The sequence below is a fragment of the Triturus cristatus genome, chromosome 4_2, assembly GCF_964204655.1.
Source record: "Triturus cristatus chromosome 4_2, aTriCri1.1, whole genome shotgun sequence".
NCBI lineage: Eukaryota > Metazoa > Chordata > Amphibia > Caudata > Salamandridae > Triturus > Triturus cristatus.
Window position 1 is genome coordinate 265,105,129 of NC_140586.1, and position 12,680 is coordinate 265,117,808.

General features: G+C 43.7%; 1 protein-coding gene across 2 annotated transcripts in view; it reads left to right on the forward strand.

The window, feature by feature from the left end:
- ABCA4 (ATP binding cassette subfamily A member 4) overlaps window positions 1–12,680 on the forward strand; it is a 1,118,748-nt gene that overhangs the window by 564,661 nt on the left and 541,407 nt on the right. For both annotated transcript variants that reach the window (XM_085601480.1, XM_085601481.1), the window contains exon 18: window positions 2,406–2,489. In XM_085601480.1, coding sequence (XP_085457606.1) covers window positions 2,406–2,489 — 84 coding nt within the window. The remainder of the gene's footprint in view (window positions 1–2,405; window positions 2,490–12,680) is intronic.

Genomic DNA, 12,680 nt, shown 5'->3' on the forward strand with positions numbered 1-12,680 from the left:
CTACAGGAAGCAGCGGCGCAAACTTTCCTCACTTGTACATATCTGCGGTACTGGAAGCAGCAGTACAAGCTTTCCTCACTTGTACATATCTGCTGTACTGAAAGCAGCAGTTCAAGCTTTCCTCACGTGCAGATATCTGATGTACAGGAAGCAGCAGTGCAAGACTCTCTCACATGCGTTTCTGCTGTACAGGAAGTAGCAGTTCAGCCTTTCTTCACATACACAGGCTTTCCTCACTTGTACATATCTGCTGTACAGGAAGCAGCGGCGCAAGCTTTCCTCACTTGTACATATCTGCTGTACTGGAAGCAGCAGTGCAAGCTTTCCTCACTTGTACATATCTGCTGTACAGGAAGCAGCAGTGCAAGTTTCCCTCTCGTGCACATGTCTGGGGAGTGTCTGTACAGAAAGCAGCAGCGCCATCTTTCTTCATGTGCACATATCCGATGCATGCCAAGAAGCAGCAGTGCAAGATTTCCCCACATGCACAAGCTTTCCTCTCATGCACATATGTAGTACAGCAACCAGTAGTGCAAGCTTTCCTCACACAGCCCAGTCACAGCAAAGGCAGAAGCAGTACCTCCTCACAGTGTGTCAGTAATGCTGAACACCCTTCCAAAGCATTCGTCTGACAAAAGATATAGGCCCTTATTTATGAAGGGCTTGCACCGTCATTGCCATACTTTTTGGTGACGCTGTGGCGGTGTAATCAATGTACCACACTGCGCCCTATTAACAATGTGACACATCTAGGCAGATACATCACTTTGTAAAGGCATGACCTACATTATACATGCGGCATGTACAATGTATGCAGGGTAGACGTTCCCCCGTAAAAAAGCCTCTGAGAATTGGCGCAGTGAAATTTATGAGTTTCACTACACAACTTCTACAACTTGACTGCGTCAAAATCCTTGCGCCTGTTTCAAGCAGGTGTAAGGATTGATGCAGTTCTTTTCGCATGGGGCCATGACACATTGCTGGACTTGCGTCCGTTTTCTGACACACTCCAGCAAGCATCATTTTGCACCACCAGACACTGCAGAATTCATGACGTATCTTTAAATCCTTGCGCTATTGTAAATACAGCGCATCCATGTTGTCGTAAGGGTGGTGCTATGGAAAGTGACGCATCGCCGTTTTTGCCCAGGTATGCGTCCCTTTTCATAAATGAGGCCCATAATGTGGGGCTAACCAGGAAGGGTGGGGGCCACACCTCCTGTCTAAACATACCAATGCATCCATTGGCATCAAATGAATCCTAGTGCCTTACTTCCACCTGGGGCGCTGCAACAACATGCCCCACCGCAGGCACTATTTTCCCCTTGGAATAGTAAGAGGCGGTCCCCGAGCCAACTCACACAAACTGCCCTCTCTGGCACTCTTAAAATACTATTCACTAAAGCGGCTTGAAAGTGTCAGCTGCACAAAAATATAAAACAGGATGGGAGTGAAATACCCATGGCTAACTTGCCCCAACTTGAGAACGTTGTTACCAGTGCAAAGATGGACTTCCTCAGGCACATAAACAATAAGGAACATCCATCTGTTGAAGCGCCTTGAGCTGCTTACTTCATATCGCCATGGAACATTCCGTGGCAGTATTATGTTGCTGTTGTGTAACTTTAACTCCTTATTGTCTGGGCAAAAGTTTCACCTCATTGGGACCATTTTAATATCTTCCTACAGTAATCAGCCCCAGACCGCGGACCAGTTAACCTTTGCAAAAGATGCGCCACTGAGCAGCACCAATTTTTTAAAGATATTTTTTTATCTGAGCAAAAACAGCATTTTGTGTTGAAATCTGAGCATTTGCAGGGATAATGATGGAATGTGTGGCAAATGCAGTACATCCTTAAATATGCTGAAAACACCAGAGCCGCAGATTCGCATAAATCCAGTGGCCCTGATCAGGGTACCTCATGTCAATGGGTTCAATTAAGTGGAACCAAGACTAAAGCTCCCAGAATGCAATAAGTAAGAACATAAAACGAGCAGATGCACGCTCTAGAGTTTTTGTGAATGCGGGAAGCCATGGCCACGTGACAACGGCTCTCCCATGACATCATGAGACACACCATTACTCAACCATTGATTCAGCCTGATAATTTCACAGAACAAGCCAAGATAAACTTTTGACCCTTTTGACATCTAGGGAATTGGCATGGAAGTTGCGAAAAAAAAGTGCTGTATCAAATGAAAATTAATTAAAGAAAACAATCTTCAAAATTGCATTGATTAAGGAAGGCATAAAACCTCAAGCACTGCAAAAATAAGAATTTGAAGACACGCTTTCAACACGTTGGTAGATTAGTTAAAAACAGGGGTTTCAAGCAGTATCCCAAGGGTAGATGTAAAACCCGTCGCTGCGCTTCCATAATGCCTTGTCTGTGTTTGTGTTGCAGGAGAGTATGGCATACCGAAGGCCTGGTATTTCCCGCTGATGGCCGACTACTGGTGTGCGTTTGAACCACCACCTCTCGGAGAGGGTGAGTTATTCTGGAGTTACTTTCTTGTTTCTAAATGTACCCCCGGTTTCGAGACTGCTGAGCTGGATGAAAGCAAGGCACACTAATGTACACTGACGATTGGGATGTTGGGAAACGGACTAAAAATAGCGGCAAGGATTCTGGGAATTCCAGCGGCGCGCTTTGAACTCAAGCTAGCAATAGTGCAGAACAGGCCAGTGCTCTATCACAGAGCCCCCCTTACAGACACGCTAATGAGGTGCATACACTTAATTAGAGAGAATTCAGATCTCTGTTTGATGGCCCTTAGACCTCCCCACATAGAATGTTGGTGAACTCAGCTTATAATTAAAAAGTGATTACAAGACCTGTTGGGAAGGTTTTGGGATCTGTAGAAAGAACTGCTTTGTTTATTTAAATCAAAACTTGAGTAGTTTAATTGCCACTGGACATGGGGCGCAGATAGGATCATGGAAGCACTTACCTCAGACACTTTTCTTTGAAACTCATTAATTAAGCGCTCTGAGTGCCCCAAGCTGTTTCTCAGACCAGCTAACTGTTTCTGGGGGCAGCAAGGGGTTAATCCAGTTTACAAACATTGTACTGTTTAGGACACTCCAGCTTTACGTTTTCTGAAGTCACAGGGGAGGGCTGGGAAGGGATTTCTGTGGTGTGCTTTCTATGGGGACAGACGCCCCCAGCATGTTAATTATATAGGTGATGTTTGGTTTAGGGACAGGATTTACATGGGTATTAGCCCCAATGGTGTGATTGTGTATTCAAAGAACAAATATGTAGGACGCAGTCAACATAAAAGCAAAAAGTCCAAGGCTTGAATATATCTGTGTTATTTTGAGAATTACTCTCAACTGAAGACTGGTTGTGAATTTAATTTATGGTATTGTTTACAATTTAGCCAGGGATACAATTTTCACTTGTACTCTAAAGATCGTAGTGGCTGGCTCCATTTTCATTCTTTTAACCAGTGTAAAGTCAGTAATTTGTGTAAATTGTTATGGAAGCATTTAATTGCTACCACAGTTCCTTGTTTCTCCTCATACTCAGAGCCATTAAAATTACTCAGCATCAGCAATGGAAGACCAGTTGTCTAAAGTATGTGGCAAGAAAAGGCAACAATGCCACACATCTGTGGCAGTATTATTTAGCTGTTTTGTTAATAAAAATACATACATACCTGATTACAGCACGGTGCAGCTAAACGGTGGCCAGTTAACTTATGCAAAGGGCTTGTCACTGCGCAGTGCAATGTGTGGCACTTTTTATTTTTAGTAACTTTCAATCCATTTGAACTAAGAACAACTTTTTTTTGACTGAAATCTGCAAATTATGCAGCTGATGGTAGATTATGTGGCGAGCGCAATAACTCCATTATTAAGTGCCTCAGAATTCTGTTATCACAACAGCCCTGCTCATACTCATCATCTTTGCACACAAATGGTTTGTTTCTTTAAAAACAGAAGCGTAGGCACAGTGTGGTGACTTTGGCCTACCGTGGTCACAGCTCTGCATGCGCTAACCTCGCTCTCGAAATTTTGAAGTCTTCTCTGCTCTACTGACCCTCAATTTGTTTGCAAGGGTCCCACATTCTGTGGAGATGTTCGAACCCATTGTCAGGTTCTCTACCAAATCCATGAATTTGTTGGAACCACCTCACATTAAGATCTGGGCATCCAAGTCACAATCAAAATAGATGCTGTTTGCAATAAATAGAATGATGATGATCACTGCGCTGTTCATGATATACTGATCACGAACAAAAACGCTTATGACCTTTGCTCATTGCAAACAAACACAAATGATATCTCTAGGATCACTGTAAATATTATGAACAAAATCACAATATGATGAATACAACTTGCACATGTGGGTAACTTCTGCAAGACATAAACCCAAGAACATCAGAGTACTCAATATTCAAGAGCAAACGTTTTTGCCCAAGCAACCTGCTTTTTTTCTAGCTTGGGTTTGGGGTTTTCTCAGTACCTTATAAGGTAAATATCTGATAAACCGTTGGAGCTAGTGAGAACAGATCCATGACTCTGTTGAGGAAGAGCAAATCTGGACAGGGCTAAACTGGTCACTCTGCCACTCTGGCGTTTTCCTGGTCAGTTGCAGACTAAGGGGCTGCTTTCCAGAGGAGGACTGGAGCCCATAACACAACAGTGCCCCATGGTCCCGTTCTAGTCATGGCCTCCTGCAGTATGTGGCTGATAAGAACATTTTTGCCAGAGCTGGTTTTGGTTTCCACTCGGGTCCTCGATCTTGATACTGATGTGGATTACACAGGGTGTTGATCCTAAAGGAAGTGTGTTTATAAGGCCAGGAAGAGAAAGGACACACGGAAGACAACTCAGGAGCTTTCTCTAGTTCTTCATATGGATAGCAGGCTGGAAAGACAGACACAGGACTGTGCTCAGCTAAGTAGGGTCAATCACCTCCAAATGCAGTTGAGGGACACTTCTTTCGGCATTCATGCCTGTTAGGTTGGTGATGGACCTGTGCTGAGCACCATGCCAGGTGGAGGCTAGAAGGTTCTGGGAAACTACAAAGGATCTCTACAAAGTTTAAACAAGCAAGCATTAGTTCCGGGATGTATTGTGCATATCAGATAGCAAGCCACCCAACTCTCCTACACAAGAAGTTTGTGAAATCTTGCTCCATTCACTGCGGAGGGGCAGACAGGGCTTAGTGGCACTCTTGGACAGCATCCCTAGACACCATCGACTGTCTTGGGGGCTTCCATGCAGGCAGTGTCCACAGCAGGTCAGTCCAGCAAAGCTTCAACATGGTCTCAGTCCCATTACTAATCTTTTGGAAATGGGCAGTATCTAGGTCCACTCTTAGTAAGCTCTGCAGCAGGATCCACATATCTCTGTTCTGCAGAGGGGTCCACCTTATAGTCACTGTGTTTCACAGGTGGGTAGTAGCTGACTGCCAAAAATAAGAAATGCATCTTTGGTTTCACTTGTCCACTGTTAAGATGAGACCAAGTTTTCCCACCTCTGGCCAGTGGCATGCTTTACCCGATGCCAACTTACACTGCCTTTCTGGCAGCTATGTCTGTGAGGAGTATTGATCTTCCATAATGTGTTCACCTTTGTCAAATAGGATTGTGATCAGCTAGTAACAAGCATGGCGACGATCACCAACACTCTCATTCGTGCACTCTCCAATGTTCATGATCACTAACCTGATCAAAGTCACTCAAGGATCATGAACATTTATCATTGGTTGCGAAATTATTAACCCAAAGGGATTCCTGTTACCTGAGGTTACAGGGCTTCATTTGGAAAGGGGCCAATATGCATCACTACCAGGTGCAGTGAATAAATGCTGCAACTATGGAATTGCTACCAGCAACAAATATCTACGGTGAGGAGCCAAGTGGATTAACCCCATGAGGCTATGAGGCGGGCAGACCAATATGAGTCTGGGAGTCAGGGGACCTTAATACAAACAAAAACTACAAATCCAGGAGAACTTCTAGAGGAGATGGAACAAATGCTGGAATGACAAAGCTGGACAGTCACCTTCACACCCATGGTGCAAGGTAAATTTGTTTTAGTTTTCTGTCCCTCTGTCCCAGATTCCTCTTTTGGGACTCAAATGTGTCAAGCGAGAGGTATCATATTATAACTTGGTCTGTGGTACTGCACATGTAGCCTTAAAGTGGAACTTTCTCTGGAGACCTGTTTTAGGATTTTGCATTCAAGTACGCTTCACAGTTCCTTGCAAGTAGCCTTGCCTGGGGATTTTTCCCCTTGAAAGTGTGACCAAGGGCATTCACTCCCAACCACTATCTACCTGCCTCTAGTGTTCCAAAATCCCTAACTTCCTATTATATCAAGCATTCCCTTGCAGGATGACAGCCAATGTGGCTACAGGGATTTGATAGAAGGATCCGTCTCCCCTGGTAGTCTCTTAGAATCTGACCATCAAGGGCAGGAACCCTGTATAAAGAACAGTCCACTGTCCCACAGTTGTGAGTGGTAACAATGGCCTTAAGCTTAGGAGAATACTTCACTTTTGCATAATCTGCAGACAAAGAGTTGACATTTTTTGACTCAGTTGTAAAGAAATTCTATCAAAATGTTTACTTGAGGTGATATGCCTTCCCGGCTGCATGCAGTCATTTCACGTGGAAGGATGTGTAAAGTACCAAGGAGCTCGCAACTCCATCTTCAGGCACAGAATACAAACACAGCTTGACTGATAATAACTGGAGGGCATCGCACATGCAGACTCCCCTGCAAGCCAGCAGATGTGGCAGGAAGTGGAATGGCTTTGAGTGTATTGGAACAAAGTACTGGCTTCAGCTTCCTTCACAAAGGAGGATCAGCATAAGGTTGTAGATCTCCCCTCTGTTGAGACAGATGAACATACAAAGATATCAGTCTAATTATTTTTGCCCCTGCAGATCCTTAGTTAGTTTGGCCAATCTGAATTTCCAGGATTGCTGTGGTTTCAAATGGAGATGGACCCACCATCAGGAGCTTTGGAATTTGTGGGAGCCTGCAATGAGCTGCTGGGTCTGACACTGTTTTTCGACTTGCAGGTTCCAAAGAAATACTTTAGGTCAGATATAGATGGGTCAAAGGAAGGGGTCAAAGGCCATAGAGCGTTTATTAGGTCCGAGTGAGCAGATGGGGTGCCAGGTGAGATCCGTGTCTTACAGGAAATCATCAAGATGGATATAGATGATAAGAGCAATAGAGGGAGGCATGGATCACCCTTTCCTTAGGTTTAAGAGCCCCATGTTATTATCATCAGATCATTAGTCGACAAACGTAATGATCTGTTTTACTGCTGCGTTGCTGCTCCTTGTCTTCCATCTACCCTGCAAAATATACTGGTCCTTATTACACCTCTTTCTTATGCCTTCCCAAAAGAATTATCTGGCTCTCAATTTATGTTACCATAGTAACTTAGGGCCAGATGTAGGTGGCCAAATAGCGATCGGTAACGCTGAAATTGGCAGAATTCCAGCGTTACCGATCGCTATTTGGCTGCGAGCAATGTAGGTGAGTTTAAACCTACTAGCAAAATAAGGAATCGCAAAATTGCGATTCCTTATTTTGCTCTTGCATTTAAGGAATCGGGAATTGCGATTCCTTAAATGCAATGTAAGTAGCACAAAAGTAAGTGCACTTTAGCCTTAAGGAATCGCTAATTACCACCAACTTCAAGTTGGTGGTAACTAGCGATTTCCTTTAAAAAAGCACTTTTTTGCTTTTTTTAAAGTGCCATGTGGCACACATTCATGCTCTTAGGGCATGTATGTGCGCCACATGTGCAAACATGCACATTTCAGGGGTGCAACAGGGTGTCCTTTTGACACCCTGCCACCCATGAAATAACGCCCGCTATTTGCCATTCTTTAATACCGAATCGCTAATAGTGAATATCTTCCCATTCATTCCTATGGGCCTCCTAGCCCATAGGAATGAATGGGTAGGTATTCCGTATTAGCTAATCTCAATTAGCGATTCATTATTAAGGAATGTTAAGGAATCGCTAATATTTTAGCGATTCCAACCTGCATTCAATTTTGCGAGTCCTTAATAGCGAATCGGTAAAATTTGCTATTAAGGATCTGGCCCTTAGACTCCTTTGTTTCAAGAAGCTTACGCCTTACTCGATCCACCTTAATTAAGTAATGCATTCTGCCGATTGTATGTCATAGAACTGTTTGTAAAATATCTTACTGAAACATTCTGCACAAAATATTATTTTTCAAAAATATTGTTCTGTTGGTGTTAGAACTACTAATTTCAAATGGGCAATATTTTGTAAGTGAAAGGACATGATATTTTTGTCTGATGAGATTTAGTCCACTATATTCTGGTACGAAAACCATTTTGGAGACTTGTCTCCTGAGCTCAGAAAATACTCTTGGTAATCCTATCAGGATTTTGAAAGCTGCATGGTTGCTCAACAGTTCAGTTGCATAGATGCCTCAACCAGAACCAGAATGTCCCTTGTTTACGCCCCCTTTGCCAGTGGGGTTGGCTGTATATACTTTAGTGGCTGCCTTGGGCTGGCCCATGGTATCCTGGTAAGGTGGGAGGAGAGCGAGATGGGAAAATTATGTTGGACAACCTGTCTTAACTCTGATGGCAGAGCGTGGTAGCCCTCCCAACTCCATGCAAGTTCTTCCAACCACCAGCAGCATATTCTAAGGAGGCTAAATGAAGAGAGAGAATGAACAGAATATTGGGAGCCAGGACCGTGTGCCGCACTGTGTCAACAGGTCATACTTGTGGCAGAGTATTGTTTTAGAATGCCTGGAAAAAGTGCCAAGTCCAGTTTGCTGCCTGCTATGATATCTCCAAGAATCAAGAACCATAGACAGAAAGAACAGAACAAAGCAAAGATGAAAATAGGAGCAAAAATTATCACAGATGAAGCTTCATGCTTGCTGCTGGGATAGGAGACCAGGTCTTTAATTAAAGAGAAGATCAAAATCAAACTAGAGTTATGAAAATGTTAGATATTTTTGTCCACTGTCTGCCACTATATTTTGGGGAATCTGTCCACCAGGGGTATTGTCTGTCATGTCGAGAGATGGACCCAAACCATTTTTACTTCTAAAGAACCCACTCTAGAAAAGAGATCATTAAGGGTACCTAGAAAATCCAGAAAGATCTGAACACAGTCTGACCACGCAAAACCAGTGTTACTCAAAAGCTTGCTCCATAAGCTCACACAAACCAAGGAAAGATGGTCACCTCTAATAGGAATGTCAGGAGGGCTGATAACGCCGAGTGGATTGCCAGAAGTGGAAACCAGAAGCAGAAGTCGCCTGCCTTTGGCTACACTTTTTCATGAAAGAGCTAGCTTCTCTACAGTAATAAATCACAATTTAAATTGAATTATCCATAACCGAGTTTCATGATATCAAATATCTTAAAACATTCTGATGGAAACCTAAGCTACCTTTAGGAACAAATGCTGGTGTGGCTCCTCTCTGAAGTTCAGATTTCAGGTACGTCTAATCAGGTCTCAGGACATGCACATATACTTCTCTAGCTTGTATCTTTGTGGGTTATGTGTATCACAATTGCTCTCAGTTTGTTGCAGCAAACAAGAGTCCAACAAATGTACAGTACTTCATGGAAATTCCCTGGGCGTGGCATTAGGAGACTTAAAGTCAAAATTCGCATCTGATAAGTGGCAAACTACCTGATGAAGTTCATACAGTATTATCTAAGGAAACCAGTTGTTCTCAATGGTCCATTGATGATATGCTGGACTTTCTGATGTCCATTTGTAAGTAGCTTGTGTGAGTAATCCACACTTTTTCGTTCCATAATTCTAATTGTTCTAAGTTTTCATGTTGTACCACCTATACCTTTCCCTGAGGCTACCCTATAGATAAAACATCAAGGGGTGTATTGGCTGAAATATAACGCAGTGCAGCATTCAAAGTTGTTGCGCTGTGTTGTGTGAGAGGGAGAAAAAAGGAAAGAACCATATCTACAAGGATATGGCACTGTCCTCTCTCCGCTGTAGTACAATCAGGCTGCCGAGCGACATGCACACCTTTGGTACCTTAGTGCAGGGGTGTGTGCATGATATCTAGCATAGGTTTTGTACTGGAAGGTTGCCCTTCCAGTACAAAATACTATGCTTGGTCTAAATTTTAAACTTTTTCTACTTTGTATGTATGCTATTCAGTGCAGCACACACAGAAACCAAGAAAAGTTTAGAGAAATAAAAGCGTTTTCCTTGATAATGTCAATGTCAAAACAGTGTTATTTTTTAATATAAAAGCCAGGCTACTTTCTTTAAGAGATGGGTTTTTGCTTCGTAAATCGTGGATGGTTACGTGGGAATACCCATGTACCACCCATGGAAAGCCCCCTTGACACTAAGGGACTAATTATAATGCCGGTCGGACTGGCTTCCGAGGTCCTGTCAGAGGTGGTCGGACCGTAGAAAGTCCCTTCGGAAGCGGTCGGTTCAACTGCCGGATTATGATGCAAGCATCATGTACTCCGACTGAAAGCTAAAAGACTGCCAACTCTGACAGCTTTTCTCCGACCGCCTAGATGGCGGTCAGAAACAAACTGCATCCATAGAGCTGTACAGGCATCTCCAATCGCTGTCTGGATTACGATGTGGGTTTCAGACAACCCGAACGTGGCGGCCTGACCGGCTGCCTTGAGACATCGGAATCGAAGGATTTGGGGTGCATACTCACCCCAATCCGCTTCTCTCCAGCAGTCTCCACCGTGGATCCCTTCTTCCAGGTCCCCCCTACACCTTGGAAGCAGAACCCCAATGACAACAATTCTGTGGGCTCCTGAATTCAGGTAAGTTCTTCTGCTGTATGTGTCCCCAATGGCTGGACAGTTCACAGTCCAGCAATGGGGTACTGGGTGCATAATGCATATCCTCACATATGTTATGCATGTGTGTACAAGTCATGTTTTCTGTGAGTTTTGTACCCATTTACATCAACATATTTGGGGATTTGTGCTCTGCAGTAGCTGCTACGGCTGCGGTAGCAGCGGTTGCATGATAATATGGCAGGAGGAAGCTTCCTGACCTCGGCGGTCAGAAAGGGCCTGCGAAGATGGCGGACGGACGCTCGGTCCGACCTGTATCATAATGAAGCCCAAAGAAATGCATAGCAGTGCTAGGTGCTGCTGTGCGTTACTTTCGGGTGACTTTCCATAACACTAACAAGAAAATTCAAAGGGTTTTGAAAGCAGATACTAAACACATCAGTACCCTAAGGCCTACCATGTAGGGTAATACCCTTTGTTGCTGGACATTTATAGATACAGACAGCACAGTGTTCAGGACTTTCCCTAGTAGGTCACGATGCTACAGGCTTACTACACTTTCAGTCCTGAAATGCATAATTGCATGTCCTATACCATCTAATTCAAAATGTTTTTGTTTTGGTTCTGGCCGACTGGCCTGGCAGATCAGAATGACCCACAGATAACTCCTCCAAGACAACCACCTCGTCTCGTATACTTTCAGTTGGGCTGTGTTCATTGCATTGGTCCAGGACCTACTACGACTTCCTGTTCTTCTAAAGCAGTTAACAGCAGCAAGGCCTTTTCCAGTATGTAGGTCGCGCTTTGACCTTGAAGGGGTACAGTAGGAACAAGAGATTATTCCTGTCAAATTTCACTCTGGGCTCATGCACAGTCCAGGACAAGTACAACACAACCAGGTCACTACTATAGCTATATGTTTTTGTTGTACTTCAACCATAGCCATGTAAGAACAGCTAATTACAGCACTACTATGGTGATACATTGCTGACAAAACTGCAATAGTAAGTTATTACAATGGCAACAGTGGACATTCAGCAGTTGAATAACTACATTACAACTGCAGCACTCAACTACAACACTTCACTACAAGGAGAACATTACCAATATAACTGTACAAATACATAATTATAAATGAAGCAGTACAACTACTCAAACAACATTAAGGATACAGCACAGTTTTGCACTATTGTACAACTAAGATGCTGCAACGTTATACAATTACAATGCTTTAACTAAATATAATATAGCTACAATTTTACAAATGCAACCCTACAACTACAAATTCAACTACAGCATTGTAACACTACAACAGTGATAACATTACAACTACATCACTTCACACTAAAGTACTACAGTTACAACATCTCAACAACAAACTAGACCATTTCAACTGTAACAACACAAACACAACATTGTAATTACAACACTACAATGCCAACACTGCACCATCACAGGTGCAACACTGCAGCATTGAAAAACCACCTCTACACACTAAAAGGCCTTCAAGTACACCTACACCACTAAGGCCCTCGTTCCAAGTTGGACGGTAAAGGGTCGGGTATTTACTGCATTCAGTAAATACCAATAGACCAGGGTGCAGTAGCGCCGCTACTAGGCGTGGATGGTGGGGCGGGGGAGAGGGTGGGCGGTGCGGGGTGGGCAGCGGAGGGGGAATAAAGAAAATGAAATGGACTTACTTGGGTGACGCCGGATGCTGTCATCTCCGCTCTGTCTCCTCCGTGCCAGAAGCTCCCGGACTCCTAGAATTCACTGTCCAATCACAATGCTGCCTAAGCAGTGTTTGATTGGTCTGAGTGCTGTGGTTCGGCGCTCAGACAGGGGCTTGGAGACTTAGCATGTTCCTCATCAAGCTGTTAAATTCAGCCTGGCGGGGAAG